This window comes from Papio anubis, chromosome 3, assembly GCF_008728515.1.
Source record: "Papio anubis isolate 15944 chromosome 3, Panubis1.0, whole genome shotgun sequence".
Taxonomy (NCBI): domain Eukaryota; kingdom Metazoa; phylum Chordata; class Mammalia; order Primates; family Cercopithecidae; genus Papio; species Papio anubis.
The window spans coordinates 144,961,068-144,976,112 of record NC_044978.1 but is presented as its reverse complement, the minus strand read 5'-3'; the positions used below and the strand labels follow the sequence as shown (position 1 = coordinate 144,976,112).

Sequence of the window (15,045 nt, the reverse complement as noted above, 5' to 3'; positions counted from 1 at the left end):
GCTTGGCTCCTAACCACCGTGTTCCAAGACCAGAGTGGATTTCTTACTTCTCTCACACGTATCTTGTGGGTTAGTGATAAGCGAAGTACAGCATGTTTTAAAAAGAAGGATACTTTTGCTTTCTGTTCGTTAATTTTTTTAAGCATATAAGATAGAAATTTTGCTAGATTTACTTGAAGAAACAGATAGAAATAACTTTGTAATCAACACATGATTTATATGTAGATAGATTCTTTGTTATTAAGATATTACAGTTTAATCTAGTTTCTGTTGGATTTGTCTTATATTTCAAAGAATGCTGTCTGAAATATTAGGTTTGTGCAAATGTAATTGTGGTTTTTGCCATTAAAAGTAATGGCAAAATGAAAAGTAATGGCAAAAACCACAATTACTTTTGTACCAACGTAACAATAAAACTTGGCCATGTACCCAAATTGTAAGAGACGGCAGGCTTCACCCCCAGTATCCTCAGTGTGGCTGCCATTTCTTATGCCCACTCTCCCTCATGCTGCTATTTAAAAATTAATTGCCCTGTTTACAAGGTGAGACTCAAAATTTGATATAGAATCTAATGGGTTAATTTTATATTGTGTGTATGTATTTTTCCTATTGATTCAGTCAACAGGTACACCTTTAGCACCGCAGCAGGATCGTAATTACCTGCTGACTGAATCACAGGAAAATACCTGAATACCCTTTAGCTCATTTTATTCTCCTAGGTATTTAAAAAATGAGCCTTCTGGCCGGGCGCAGTGGCTCAAGCCTGTAATCCCAGCACTTTAGAGGCCGAGACTGCATGGATCACTGCAGGTCAGGAGATCAAGACCATCCTGCCAACACGCAAACCCCCCGCCTCACCGGGGTCACAAAACCAGTCGGCTGCAGGTGGCAGGCCTGCAGTCCCAGCTACTGGGAGGCTGAGGCAGGAGAATGGCGAAACCCAGGAGGCGGAGCTGCAGTGAGCTGGAGATCTGACCATCACACTCCAGCCTGGGCGGCAGAGTGGCAGACTCTGTCTCCAAAAAAAAAAAAAGAGCCTTCTACTTTCAAAATGCTCTGGAGTAAACGGCTCAAGGCCATCTCATTTCACCATCTCTGGGTGCCCCAAGTTGGAATCAATCATACACCACTTGGCCTGAAATTCAGATAAGAGTTGACAGGAAGTGGGCAGGAACTGTTTCCTTGTTTTTTATTGTTTGTATAAATGTTAAGTGCCATGGCAACAAAAAACTAACAGCCAGATGAAGAACAGAAACATATGGAGAAGTGAAAGACAGCCTCGAAAAGAGATATTTTAAAGAAATTATTCATTTGACTCATCTTGATATGAATGAGTGTATTGCTAACATGATTGATTGTGTTGCTGAGTAGAAATGCAAACTTACTAAGATTAGAGAATTAATGAATTAATTGGTACCCCTTCTTATTCTACAAAGGACTTGAAACATAACAATATTAAGTTATAGTTGGGGGAAAAAGTAAAAGCTTTGACTATGGAAAATATCAGTGTAACCAAAAGATAATATAATTTTTATAATCAAGGCACACACTTTACTCTGAGTTTCCTGGCAGCCACAGCTAAAAGGAAAATATGATTAATTACAAAACTTTTAGCTTCCATCAGACATAGTCAATTTCTCATGAGGAAGAAAGTTATTCTTAACATCTAGGTTTAAAATAAATTCCTTTCATAGGTATTCATATTGGAGACTAACTCTTTGATTCCAAAAATTCAGAATGTTTTCTGTCTTTCTTCCTCCATAATAGGAAATTGATCCCATTCAAGATGAAAAGTAAGTTTCTAAAGTCATTGTCAAGCCAGCTGTGTAATTAGGTAAAAATACAGATGGACTGTGAGGGGAAATATGTCTTTCATCCTTCCAGCAATATCTACAGAGTTCATGAGTTTAGTTGAACTTTCATAATTATGGACATTTATAACAGCCTTGCCTTCTATTGCTAAGCTCAGAGATCATTCCAAACAAGTGCATGATTCTTAAATTTTTCTAAAGGAGTTGCTCAGGACAGAATAACACTAGTAAGGCTTGCTTTACTTTATATAGTTGTATCATGAAGTTAGCACTTAATTTTATCAAGTTCGAATGGTCAATACTGGACATCTTCCAGGGGTAGGCTGTATTGCTGGCATTGAGCACTTCAAGGATGCAAATACGAGATGAAATTAGAGTGTTTGTATGAAGCCAAGGTCAAGGAACTATACCCTGCAGGCCCAAACCAGCCTGCTCCCTTTTGTTCATGGCCTGTGGGATAAGATTAATTTTTATATCTTTAAATGGTTGGAAAAAAATAAAAGAAGAATATTTCATAATACATGGAAATTAAGTGAATTTCTAATTTCAGTGTCTATAAATATAGTTTTATTGGAACACAGCCATGTTCACTCATTTATGTAGTATCCATGGCTACTTTCATACCGCAGTGGCAGAGTAGATACAACAGAAAACATATGGACCACAAAGCCTGAAATGTGTACTATTTGGCCCTTTCAGAAAAAGTTTGCCAATTCCTGTTATAGTGGAGAAAGTGCTTTCTGTGTGTATTAGTCTGTTCTCATGCTGCTAATAAAGATATACCCAAGATTGGATCATTGATAAAGGAAAGAGGTTTAATGGACTAACAGTTCCACATGGCTGGGGAGGCCTCACAATCATGGCAGAAGAGCAAGGGACATCTTACATGGCAGCAGGCAAGAGAGTGTGTGCAGGGGAACTCCCCTTTGTAAAACCGTCAGATCTTGTTATGAGACTTATTCACTATCAGGAGAACAGCATGGGAAAGACCCGCCTCCACGATTCAGTTACCTCCCACTGGGTTCCTCCCACAATTTATGGGGATTGTGGGAGCTATAATTAAAGATGAGATTTGGGTGGAGACACAGCCAAACCATATCACTATGTGTTCATGAGCTGTGTGAAGAGTCTGTGAAAAGAAGAACCGTCTTCTCTTGTAGACAGCCCCTCTATGTGATGCATCCTTTATATCTCCATATACTGATCTTTAAAACGTGGCATGTGCCATGCTTGCATCAGGATCCATCTGAGAGCAAGAACACTCCAGAAGGCTGGAATCATGAGCTCAGGGCCCAATATAAATGCCATTGCCTTACTTTGGAGCCTTTCCCCAATGGCTCATGTTCTTTTGGAATCAGTGACTTTTCCTGTCTCCTGTTGTCCTAGGCTGCTGCTCACCAATCCATAAAAATTATAAACATAGATATTTAACAATTTTGTGCCACAAAATATTCAAATTACCCTGCCACTACCTCTTCTAGACACTTGGTCTGTTCTTTATTAATGCTGTCCTTTTCTCAGGAGCTTGGATAAAATAGCTTTTTAAAATATTTGCTGAAATCTGTTTGCCTTTCTGCTAGGCTCTGCATTTTATGTCCTTATTACTATTTGATTATAATGATTATGACAATTTTAAAGCTTTATGTAATCAGAGGTAAGGCAGACTTTAAGAATTATGAGCTGAAAGTTCAGGTTCATGGCTCATAGAAGTAATATATAAAGTTATCTCCTTAGGAATTTTAATTCTTTGAGGTGAACGGTTTAAAAAATAAAAGTGCAAAGTGCTTATGTGTTTAATTCCTATTGTAATACCCAAAATCTGAATGGAGATTTATAAAATCATGTAATTATGGGGTTAGCGTGACCCTAGGTGCCACTGGTATAATTAGCCTTCCAGGTGCTACAGGAATCTCTTCTCTCCCTTCTGGAGTGATGACCAGCTAGTCTCTGTGAGATCTCTTGCAGTGATGGGCAGCTGTCTGACTTCCAGTTTAGTTCTGTTATCACGTGAGTGTCTACCGTGCCAGCCACTGTGCATTCAGGGTTACAACCATGAATGGCATGGTTTCCACCTTTGAGGAACTAGCTAGTGGAGGAGGCAGACAATTTCAGTTTAGCATGGTAGGTGATAAGATGGATATATTCACAAAGTGCTGTGGGAATATAGGGGAGGACCTTAATTGAGTCCACTTGGGAATTTGGAGAAATCTTTCTAAAGAAAGTAACACAGGAGGTGAGTCTTGAAGGATAATTGAGTTCACCAGGCAGAAAGAAAAAGGTGGTATGTATGTTCCTGGCAGATAGAACAACGTGATGGAGGGCATAGAAACATGGAGCAAAGTGTGCAAGGCACCACTAGACCAGTGGATGAGGTGGGGTGTGGTGGGGGATGAGGAGGGCAGGGAGATATGGACTAAGTCTTGAGAGTCCGTGTGTACCTGGTAAAGGACTTGGGATCCATTTTCATGGTGATTAAAAGAAAGTGGTAACTCTGAATGATAGGAATGAAAGAACGGAGGAAGGGAGGCTTATTTCAAAAGGATGTTGGTGTCAGTGGATCAGACTTCATGGTGTGCTGGTGATGACCTCTGATGAAAGATTCTTGAGCCAGTTTCAGTCATCTTCCCTCTTGGATCCAGGGACTGGAGGCCAGCTTTGGCATCCTCCATTCATTTTTAGGTTACCTACTATGTATTGCATACCTACTATGTACCAGATCCTGTGCTGTTATCTCAATGTGTAGGGACATAAAAACAAAACAGATAATATCCTTGACCTAAATGAATTCTCAAGCTCAGCAATATTAGGCCAGGGCAAGTCAGGTTCAGCACCTGGGCCTGGAGAAGCTGTGGTGTGGTGGCCAGCTTTGTTGGTTTCCAAGCTCAAATTCACTAAAGCCTGTTCTTTTCATGGTTGGCTTCAGTCCTTATAAAACTACAATTTTCGAAATCCAAAGTTTTCTTCTTGAGAGCCATTTGAATCAGTTTTTCCATTCCCTTCTTCTAAGGAAAAGGAACTATTTTGCTTCCACTCATATTTAATAGATATTCCACTGTTTCTCTTTTTGTCATTTATCTATTATTGCAATTGAACTAGGCAACAATCACAAAACCTCAGGGCTGTAAAACAAGTGTTCATTGCTCATGCACCTGAGATGGCTGGATTGGTGGCTCTGCTGAGGTTGGCCAAGGTGATGGGTGATGAGGGACTGCTCCACATACCTATCTTACTCTAGTTGGCAATGCCAGGCTTGTGCTTATGCTTCCCAGTTCCTTCTGCTATCACCCATGAGACCTTGCTTCTGGACTACTCATCATTCTATCAGTATTTCTTCCTAAAAGGTGCACTCAGACCTGTACAACCTTCCTCAGGCGTGGTCTAACCAGTAAAAACTGCAGGGGAACCATTATTTCCTATCCTCTGGACACACTGCTTCTATTAGTTGTTAATTTAGGCTGAGATGGGATTAGCTTACTTAGCAGATGAATTGCACAGTTGGCCCTCATCTCACATTAAGCTTGAGAAAAATAAAACTTCTCAGATTTTTGCTATATATACTGCTGCCAAGTCTCATCCATCCTGTGAAAAAAACCTTTGTCTTTCATGCCTAGTCCTTGAACCGTGTCAATTGGGTTTTGTAAAGGGTCTTTGAAATATGTCTTGAATTAACTACGTTCATGCATTCCATAAATATTTATCATGTCCCTATTAGGTGCCAGGCACTGTGCAGGGAACAAGACATGAACATAGTCCTTGCTCTTGTAGAATTTGTGCTCTTCTTGCAGAAGGGTAGGATAGATGTCGAAGATTCAATAGTCAGGATTAAAAGGCATTATCTACTTTGTGACATGTTTGTTGCCATGGAGTCTTCTCCATTCTTTTTGAGAACTCCTGTAGTTGATTAAAATTCCAGTCATTGCCATTTGATTGATATTTGGGGTTTTGGTGAGATGTTGACACATCTGCTCGAACAAGGCATGAATAGTTAGCGGATGTGAAAACTGTTCACAAATTGCAAAAAGCAGGTTTCTCTTGAACATTATGAACTTGATTGACATTACACTCAGGGTGGTGTTGGTTTAGCAAGCGTGTCCTACTATTTTCATGGAAAGTTCAAACATCTTTCCCCTGTGCCACTTGATGGGCATAAGTGTGAAGGATTTTAGGCAAAAGAGCATGTGGTGAATACTGAAGCCTATCAAAACTTTCTGTCACTCACAACTACACGGTGTGCCTATGTTAGAGCTAGTTGACCGCCTTCCATTGGTTCTAAGGATACCTGGTTAGCAGTGTACTCGGTGTTGCCCGACTCTAAAGCTGGGGTATAAGTACTGGGAGGAAGCATCACCCCTTTTTGACTAATCCAGCATTCAAAATGCAAAACAAATCTAGGTGAAGTTTTTTCATTCATTGAACAAATATCAGAAAATCACCAGGTACTGGAAATTGATCAGCAGGCAAAATGCTCTTGAGGAGCTTACATTCTAATGATAAAACAGATAATAACAGTAAAACTAGCAAGAATTTTTTTTCTTACATATTTAGGCAGCAAGTTCTGTAAACAAGGGTGTAAAGTGCTGAGATGAAAGACTGTAGAGTGTTATTTTATTTTATTTTATTTTTGAGACAGGGTCTCATTCTGTTGCCCAGGCTGCAGTGCAGTGGTGTGATCACAGCTCACTGCAACCTCGACCTCCCAGGTTCAGTGAATCCTCCCACATCAGTTTTCCGAGTAGCTGGGACCACAGGCATATGCTACAGTGTCTGGTTATTTTTTATTTTTATTTTATTTTTTGTACTTTTTGTAGAGACAGGGTTTCACTGTGTTGCCCAGGTTGGTCTTGAACTCCTGGGCTCAAGGGGTCTGCCTGCCTTGGTTTCCGAAGGTGTTGGGATTACAGGTGTGAGCCACCACACCTGGCCAGTAATTTTAAATAGAGTGGTTGGCAGAGCCCTCATTGAAAGGTAACATGTAGAGCAAACATCTGGAAAATGATCTGAAAAAAGAAGTTAGCCAAATCCCAGCACTTTGGGAGGCTGAGGCGGGTGGATCACCTGAGGTCAAGAGTTCAAGACCAGCCTGACCAACATGGCGAAACCCCATCTCTACTAAAAATACAAAAATTAGCTGGGTATGGTGGTGCATGTCTATAATCCTAGCCACTTGGGAGGCTGAGGCAGGAGAATTGCTTGAACCCGGGAGGCAGAGGTTGCAGTGAGCTGAGATCATCCCATTGCACTCCAGCCTGGGCAAGAAGGGCAGAACTCCATCATACACACACAAAAAAGAAAATATCATAACATACAGAGATGACTACCAGTGTCAAGGTCCCTGGTTCTACTTTTTTGATCACTAACTCTGCTATTAAATTAGCTACAAGTTTTTGAGTCCCCTGATGTGCCCAGGCACTGGGCAGTTTACATCTATTGCTTGCACCTTGCCTAGGAAGTATATTACACTTCCCCATCTACAGTGGAGGAAATTGAGACTTAGATGAATTAAGTCAAGCCTCGTATCTTAAGCAGCAGCTGAGATGGGATTTGAATCCATCTGACTTTGAACTTGTGGAAGCCTGAGTATTTCCTCCTGTCTTGTGGCTTCTCTCTGTAGAGACATAATCTTGGTAAAAACAAACTGGGAATTACCCTTTGAACCAAGCAATTTGGGGAGTGTTTTTGAAACTAAGAGATTAGGTTTCTAAGAGATAAAATCATATAACTGCTGTTCTTTAAAATTCACCACAGGATCTACTTTTTCCAAGAAATCTCCCCTGAATAAGGGAAAGTATTTGGCATACAGCATCCAACTAGGTTAATAGAGCTCTTTATATAGCCTATCTGCTATTAAAGCAGCCATTCTACACAGAATTCTGTTTATTTTAACTGTCATTAATGGCTATTCCAGGAATCTATCTCTGTTTCTTTGGGATACAAAAACAGTTCTGTATGCACTGATTATTGATTGCTTGACAATCTTGACACATGATGAACACAGACCTTCCTTGTGTTCTAATGTTGCAAATTGTATCATCATGTGGGCTGTTATAAAGTGGTTCTCATTTTTCCATAGCATCAATACCAGGATGGAGGAGTTGCCTCCATTTATAAGGTCATCATGACCAACAATGGCATAAACGCAAAGATAAGTGTAAAATTACCTTTGAAGCTTCGTAAAAAGGGTTATACAAGGGAGCCTCATGTGCTAGTGTGCATAAAACACACTAAAAATATACCTAACTCCACTCTCTCATATATTTAGAGTTTACAAGAATCGAGAGAAGAGATGATTTTTAAAAAGGTATCCAGGGAAGTTTAAACTGATGCTTTTTCTTTCAATAAATAGGTCTAAATCAAGCAAAGATGTTAAAATGTGTGTGTTTTAAAAATCTTTATAGCTTCTCTCTGTCTCTCTCTCTCTCTCTCTCTCTCTCTGTGTGTGTGTGTGTGTGTGTGTGTAATTAGAATTGTGAGGAGAATTCTTACTAAAGGTGGCCTGGCGAGCAGACCCAGCACAATTTTTATCAGTGAGGTGTTAAAACACCACTAGAAATGTAAGGTGCTGAGGGAAACTTGATTTACCAGAAACTTCTCCTGACACTGCATGGAAGGAACCCCTACCTAGGCCACATAGGGTGAAGGTAGTCTGGCGGGTTGGAAGTGCCAAGGGCGGTCCTAAAGTACCCTCTAGTGAAGGTGGCTCCAATCAGTGTGGGCTTTTGTGGGAGCTTTAATTGTGAGGTTAGGGTCTGAATAAGAATCCTGGAGAGCTGACCTTGACACCAACACACACTTTTTTTTTTTTTTTTCATATCCTCATGCTCAACTCAATCTCCTCTGAAACTTGATGTCCAATAGCTAGGTTTTAAGGGTTGCGGATTATCTACCTTATCACAGTGGCCACACGTGTCAGCCTGGTGGTGATGGTGTTTCACGTTCCTCAAGGACTCCTCATGGTGCCTGGATGTCAGTTTGTATAAAGCTTTAAATGAAGCTGCTCCATACACATCAGACAAAGTAGTAGCCACCCATAAATGATGTGTGCTTTTAGGTCACTTTGACGCTTTGGTGACAACTCTTGGATCATTTCACTCTTCTCTAAAGAGTCATAAAAACTGATACCAACATTGAAAAAAAAAAACTTCAAAGTTTGTCTCTTAGAGTTGTAAAGGCAGGAATGAGATGCCTGCCTTAGATCTTATGGGAATTTCACCAAATAGAGGGGCGGTGTATAGGAGGGTATCATTTAAGCCACTGGCTAAATGAATGGTTTAAGACAAATTAGGCAGTAATGTCTGATTATGCTTCTTTCCAGTTCAAAATCTTTATTGGTTCTGTTCCCCAGCAGGTTACAATCCATATTTCTTTCCACAGTCTGCCCAGCCTTATTTCCAGTCCCTCATTTCTATTTCCTCCACCTCCCAATACCATGACTGTCCTGGCCCTTCCCTCATCAGAAAAGAGGCAAACCTGAAGTTAGCCCTGGAGACCCAGCTCACATCACCTCACTGAAGCCCCGTTAGGCACTTCTGAGTGGGTTCCCACGCCCATGGTCCAGTTTTCTACGATGATGTCAGCCATATTGTATTTATGAAAGATGCATTTGTGTATTTCCACCTTGGGACAGTACATTTTTTGAAATGTAGAGACCATTTTCTATCAACTCCTTCAGCATGTAGCATGATTCTAGCTCATGAATGATTGGGTCGATGCTATGAAGAGGAGGGTCCCTGTATATAATCTCAAGGCAAGCAGAGCTTCTTTCTTTGTTAAAACTGTTGGATTTTGAATCTCAACAGACTTGTCTTCACTATCTGATATTATGATAAATGTTTGACTTACTAATGCAGAAATTTAGCTTTGTGAAACACCTACAGATTTTTTTTTTTTGTATTGCCCAAAAGGGCATTGTCTTCGTGGCTGAAAAAAAATCTTTTATCTGGTTTGGCAGATTAGTTTGGCAGGATAGAGCTGGGCTGGGGATTATGACAATATGTGTGGAAGGCAATTTTTGTTGTCTTTTAAATACAATTCTCTAAGAAGTGTAGATTTTTAAATACAATATCCTTGCTGTTTTTGCCCCCTAAAACGTAATAAAAATAAATCAAAAGTCCAGCTTCAAGTTGTTTTACAGGAGCACCTTCAATTTCTTCTTCTGTCTTAGATGGTCCATGTAACCTGTGTCCTGTTCTCTTTCCCAAAGTTGTACAGGAAGAAGGGTGCCTCCTCCCTGTCTTGATCCTACTTCCTTCCAGAATCTTCTGAACCAAGCCCCACTATTATAGTCCATCCCTCTCACATTTTCCACCCCTCATCTTACCATCAGCTTCTACCCTTCAGTCTACAAAGCTACTAAGCCCTCTTTTACTCTTAAATCCCCCTTCCCCAACCTGGCTGCATCCTCCGACTCCCGTTTTCTTCATCCTCTTCTTCATGTGCAACTCGTTGCAAAAATAGTCTCCATTTACATCATCATCCCTCATCATCTCACATCTTAAGCTTGTACCAGTCTGATTTCCACTTCTTCATGGGATTAAACCTACTCTCAGAGTCACTAACCCCCATCAGCTACCTCCTATGTGATTGATACTATTGGTCAGTCACTACCTGAAATTAGCTTGCTTCTTGACTGTTGCCACACCACAGCTTCTAGCTCTCCTACATTGCCTTTATATGCACCCTACCCTTACCCAACACAGGTATTCTTCCGGTTCTGTCTTTGATTTTTGTGCACCTCTCTCTATCTTTCTTCTCTTGACAACTCTGCTTGCTCTTTTCTTTTAAACCACTGTCTATATGCTAAGGAACCCCAAGTCCATATGCCAAAAACTCCCAAGTCTCTATTGATAGTCCCGATCTCTTTCCAGGGCTTATTTCCAAGTACTACCTAGACTTCTTTTCCTGTGTTCCTGACAATTTCTCCACTTTATTCTGTTCAAACTGTCCAAAGTGTAATGAATCGCACAACCCAATCCTCCATCTGCATTTCTCATTTCCCTTAACACCTTATGTCCTTTATTGGCAGCACAATTCTTATAGCCAGCATCCTGGAGGCGTTCCCAGCACTCACCCTTCCATCTCGTTGTTGCAAAGTTCTGCAGATTCTAAGTCTTCACTCTCTCACACACACATCTACCCTTTCCTTTCTATTCCTCCTGGCCTTTGTCGAAGCTCGTGTGTCAAAGCACAGCGAGGGATTCTGTTACTCTCCTGCCCTTTCACTGCAGCAGTGAAAGACTTCAAATTCCTGCACAAGGCTTTTAGGGCCACACAAGTCTGACTGTCATTTATCTTATATAAGCATAAGGGCACAGTGGAAAGCAGCACTCTGTTAATGGTGAAAGTCCAGGCTTCTGAAGTACATAGACATGAATGAAAACCTCGGTCCTCCCCTCCCTCAAATGTGCTTCTGTGTAAGCTTCATCCTTGTGTACTTGCCTCTCTATTGTCTTTTTTGTGCTTGGGTTAAAAACTATTCTGAGGTCGGGCAAGATGGCTCACGCTTATAATCCCAGCACTTTGGGAGGCTGAGGCAGGAGGATTACTTGAGCCCAGGAATTCGAGACCAGTCTGGGCAACATAGTGAGACCCTGTCTCTATAAAAAATAAAAATAAATTGGTCAGGCATGGTGGCATGTTCCTGTAGTCCCAGCACTTTGTGAGACCAAGGTAGGTGGATCGCTTGAGCTTGGGAGTTCAAGAATAGCCTGGACAACATCATGAAACCCTGGATGTACAGAAATACAGACATCAGCCGGATGTGGTGTGCACCCCGGTAGTCCCATACTCTGGAGGCTGAGGCAGGAGGATCGCTTGAGTCCAGGAGGTCAAGGCTGCAGTGAGCCATGATTACAGCACTGCACTCCAGCCCGGGCAACGGAGTCAGACCCTGTCTCAAAAAAACAAACAAACCAAACAAACCAAAAAAACAACTATTCTGATTCTTTCCCACCTCAGGATGTTTCTGACCCATGAGAAGCCCAAGTGCTGACTTGGATCTGTCGAAGCTGCCAGGCTCTGTCTGACCCTGTGTTGTTTAATTCAACCTAAATGTGAAGGGAAAAGAAACAATACTGTGCTCACACAGATTTAAATGTTTTAAACATTATTCTCCCTTCCTTTCTCTCCAGTTTAGAAATGCTGCACATAAATTTAGTCTTGCTTCCTTGGCTGTATTTTTTCCCCCTCCAGAACTGCATGGATTTTTCTGTAGGTGTTAGAAAATCTAGATTCCAATTAACTTTGCTGCTGATTACTTTGTAAATCTTGGTGAGTCAGGGCTTGTTCGTAAATGATGATGAACATTTTAAAGTTCTTTGAGCATGGCGATGCGTGAGCAGAATACAGATGAACTAATTAGAATGTATAGTCGCTGCTCTTGTGTGATTGGTTTTGAGAAGGCTGTAAATAAACATGGGGCTTTCAAGTCTTGTTTATGGTTTTCAAGGGGGAGGTTTGTGTGCCTTATCTCATATGAAAAAACAGTTTACAAAATTTCTTTAAATCTCTCTTGATCTTAAGTTCATATTCTTGGGCACTAAAATGTAGACAAGTACCATGGGAAAGAAAAAGAAGTGGATATTCTGCAAAAATTCCACTGATGTTGAAGAACTAAATTCCTACTGAGAATTTGATCAAAAAGAGACTAGGGGAACAGCAGAATGGGAAAAGTAACCAACAATTCTATTCTTTATGCCTCCTAATTACACCGTGAAGAAATAGACGGATGTCACAAGAGCATGCACTTCAGTAAACATTTGCTTGAAAATGGTATTTAAGAATCCTTCGAAATCTCCCCAAAGGCCTCTAAAAAGCCTTCTGTCTGGAGAGAATTCTGATTATAAAACATTTTCTGCACGTCTCACCCTCTTTCATAGGCAGTATCATTATTGCTTGTGGGTTTGGGGCTTTGTTTTGCTTCTGTTTCTGTCGTGAGCCTCTGAGCAGTGTTCAGAAGTAGGCAGGGTGCCCTTTTTCAGGTGTTCCTGGTGCCAGGGCCAGACATGGGCATGAAAGAGTCACCGTCCTGTCCTACTTCTTTTGAAAAAGAGGCTTGGCAACCTCCCTCCACTTTGCACATTCAGTTTCCAGTTACAACTTTCTGTCATCCCTTTTGCTTCCTTTTAAAAATTTTGTCTCACCATTTGTAGAGTGATTAGTAGAGTGATTATGAGAAGTTTTCCCTACTTTCCCCTTTCTAGTGTGGTGAGGACAAGTCAGGCTTTCTGAGTGGTATTTTAACTTTCCCTTGTCTCCTGTAATATTTAAAGAAGTCTGAGAGAATTTCAGTTAGCTGAGTTCCTATCCAGAAATAAAAGGAAAAGGAAAAGTGTCAATAAGTATTGGTAGTAGGATAACAATTTTGGTGCAACGCTGAGACAAAAAGGAAATTGTTTTTGATCTGTCATGAGAATTAGCATGGGTCCAGTCATTCTGTCCTAGAATAAATTAATTTAGACTTTAAAAATTGTGCTGATTAGATAGCAAAATCTGTAGCAGAATTCAAAATTGTTACCCCTAGTATCTGGATGGCTGCATAGTCCACTGTGGCAATGATTATTGGTATGGAAATGCCTAAAATAGGAAAGTTCAGGCTGGAATCTGGAAATAAGTGTTGATTCCTGTATCTCCCTTCTGTAGGGCTAAGGATTTGATAGAATTATTAAATAGATATTTGGATATTTGCACCAAGGAGAAAAATATTGCTCTTTCTGGGTCATGGGGGAGGGGTGATTTTTGCTTTCCCTTTTATCGGAACTGATAAACATTTGATAGAAAAGAACACAATCAGTGAGAGTACACTGGGCAGAATGTTATGAAAGGATTTGATTCTCCAATTATAGCATTCTTAACTAGATTAAATCGAGCAGCATCAATTTTGAAGGTGGGTCTGTTTTCCTCTTCCAGTGGAACACTGCAAAGGATTGTCTTGTAAACTTCAAACACTGTGCTTAAGTTGGGAAGATTCATCTTCTGTTATTAGTAGTTGAAGGTTTATAGCATAGACTGTGGCCTTTATAGACTTTGGACCAAATCTCTGTGCCATCACCTACCAGCTCTGTGATAGTGTCCATGTCGCAGAAACCATACTCAGTTTCCTAGATCTGTCAAAGTTGGTGGTAATATATTCAAGAGATTATGGATAAAAGAGGATATATATGGGGGGCTGTAGTGTATGCACACACAGTAAATGTTCAGTAAGTGCTACCCATTATTGTCTTTATCCTGATATCCATACTCCAGATGTGTTATTCTTTTCCAGAGATGTATCTGGAGCATAGATAATCAGAATCCCATAAACAGCTTGTAAAATGAAGCAAGTATCTCTCAAAATTAAGTAACCAGCCCAGATATTTGCAAATGGATTTTAATATTTTTCCTACACAAAAGGGTAGAATTGAGTCATTTATAGTGATAGATGCTAAAAATTAGAGCAAATTTCTTTCCTCCATTGTCCTGAATTTGTAGTTTACTGAGAAATTCTGGGAAACCCAATATACCAGTGGCTTGAAAAGCAACTGTGCTTTGGAGAATAGCACCTCCCTCTCCCCATCCTGCAAAAATTGAATAAGTATTGCTTGTGAATGCTTTGCCTGACAGTGCCCTCTCATTTTTCCCTACAAATCACCCATCTTTTCCTCTTAGCCAGGCATTATCAGATTTTATCACTAAAGTCCTAATATATCTCTATTAGAGATGAAAACAGGAGACCATAACATTTTGCCTACTTCTTCATTCTTGGACCAACAATCAGAAAATTACCATCAGGGATCTCCTGTCAAATTTAAGTCAGGAGTGTTGGACTCCTTAGCAGTCCTCTTCTCTGCGTCCTAGAGCAGGAGGATCCGTGGAACTGTGTTCCCACTCTCTGTTTTACACCTGAGGAAATTATAGAACAGAAGGTTTAAGTGACTTACCCTAGGCTCATCACCCAGCAGATAATACAACAATACCTAATATTTACTTAGTGCTCATTTTAGGCTCAAAGCTCTCTTTGTGTACTTTGTATGTTATTTCAATTACTGCTCATAACAAGTGTAAGAAGTATAGATAATATGATTATTCTTGTTTTACAGATGAGAAAAGGAGCACAGGAGGTGAGTAACTTGCCCACAGTGGTAGACCTGGAATTAGAATTCAGGTAGCTAAATCCAGAGACTTCTGTCACTCATTTGCTCTGGGGGCAGAAGAGAATTCACACTGAGGCTATTTCAGGTTTCCCTGGTTCCCATGAAAG

At 40.5% G+C, this 15,045-nt stretch overlaps 1 protein-coding gene across 16 annotated transcripts in view; it reads left to right on the top strand.

Annotated features, from left to right (window-relative positions):
• LIMCH1 (LIM and calponin homology domains 1) overlaps positions 1–15,045 on the top strand; it is a 341,748-nt gene that overhangs the window by 190,404 nt on the left and 136,299 nt on the right. For 5 of the 16 annotated variants that reach the window (XM_017958654.3, XM_017958655.3, XM_017958656.3 and 2 more), the window contains exon 4: positions 14,885–14,905. The exons of the other annotated variants lie outside the window; for them this stretch is intronic. In XM_017958654.3, coding sequence (XP_017814143.3) covers positions 14,885–14,905 — 21 coding nt within the window. The remainder of the gene's footprint in view (positions 1–14,884; positions 14,906–15,045) is intronic. 16 annotated transcript variants of the gene reach the window in all.